Here is an 837-nt window from a genome sequence, read left to right as displayed (position 1 = left end):
CTCCAGCATGGCCACAGTCAAATGACTGAAACAAGTAAAAAAAAAAATATGTATATAATGTGTGTGTTTGTGTGTGTGTGTAAAATGTTACATATAACTCTATCTATATAATTTTCTTCCTAGGGTTTGTTTTTAGAAGGAGCATGTTGGAACCGGAGCACTTCATTCATTGCAGAATCTTTACCCAAGATTTTGTTTGATCCGCTACCAGTTGTATCCTTTATGGTGTTTGCAATAATATTGTCACAACAAGTCAAACACATTACCTCTCTCACACTCCTCTGCTGGCATTTCTCATTCATGAAATTTATCATTTTTGTTCTAGTCTGAAAAATCATCCTTAGCATTGTTTATTCTCTCTTTTTTATTTTTATTTATGCGCCCTTTCAAAGCCTAGCCAGGTTTGTGGGCCTGGTTTCCCGGTTTCTATGGTGTATGTGCTCCCCGCCCCCTCCAGCTGGATGGGATGTCAGTCCATCGCAGCATTACCCAAGAAACAGGAAGAAAGAGTGAGAGAAAGTTGGGGCAAAAGAGTACAACAGGGGTCACCACCACCCCCTGCCGGAGCCAGGTGGAGTCTTAGGTGTTTCCACTCAATAAACACACACAACGCTCAGTCTGGGAATCAAAACTGCGATCCTCTGACTGCGAGTCCGCTGCCCTAACCACTAGGCCATTGCACCTCCACCTATTCTCTCTTGGATTGATACAACTCTTGATTTTACTTTGTTTTTAAGACATCAAGTCTGAGTATTCAGTAGCATTCTGTTGTAACAGAAATAAATTATACAAAGTGCCTTAATCAAAGGATTAAAAATAGGGTTCATGACCTCATTT

The 837-nt window shown here is 40.6% G+C and overlaps 1 protein-coding gene across 2 annotated transcripts in view; it reads left to right on the top strand.

Annotated features, from left to right (window-relative positions):
• The window catches only part of LOC106876428 (dynein axonemal heavy chain 3), a 158,633-nt gene that overhangs the window by 155,874 nt on the left and 1,922 nt on the right, over positions 1–837 (top strand). For both annotated transcript variants that reach the window (XM_052969758.1, XM_052969757.1), the window contains one exon: positions 124–213. In XM_052969758.1, the coding sequence (XP_052825718.1) occupies positions 124–200 (77 nt within the window). In that variant the 3' untranslated portion in view covers positions 201–213. The remainder of the gene's footprint in view (positions 1–123; positions 214–837) is intronic.

Source organism: Octopus bimaculoides, chromosome 7 (assembly GCF_001194135.2).
Source record: "Octopus bimaculoides isolate UCB-OBI-ISO-001 chromosome 7, ASM119413v2, whole genome shotgun sequence".
Lineage (NCBI taxonomy): Eukaryota > Metazoa > Mollusca > Cephalopoda > Octopoda > Octopodidae > Octopus > Octopus bimaculoides.
This window is presented reverse-complemented; position numbering and strand designations above follow the sequence as displayed.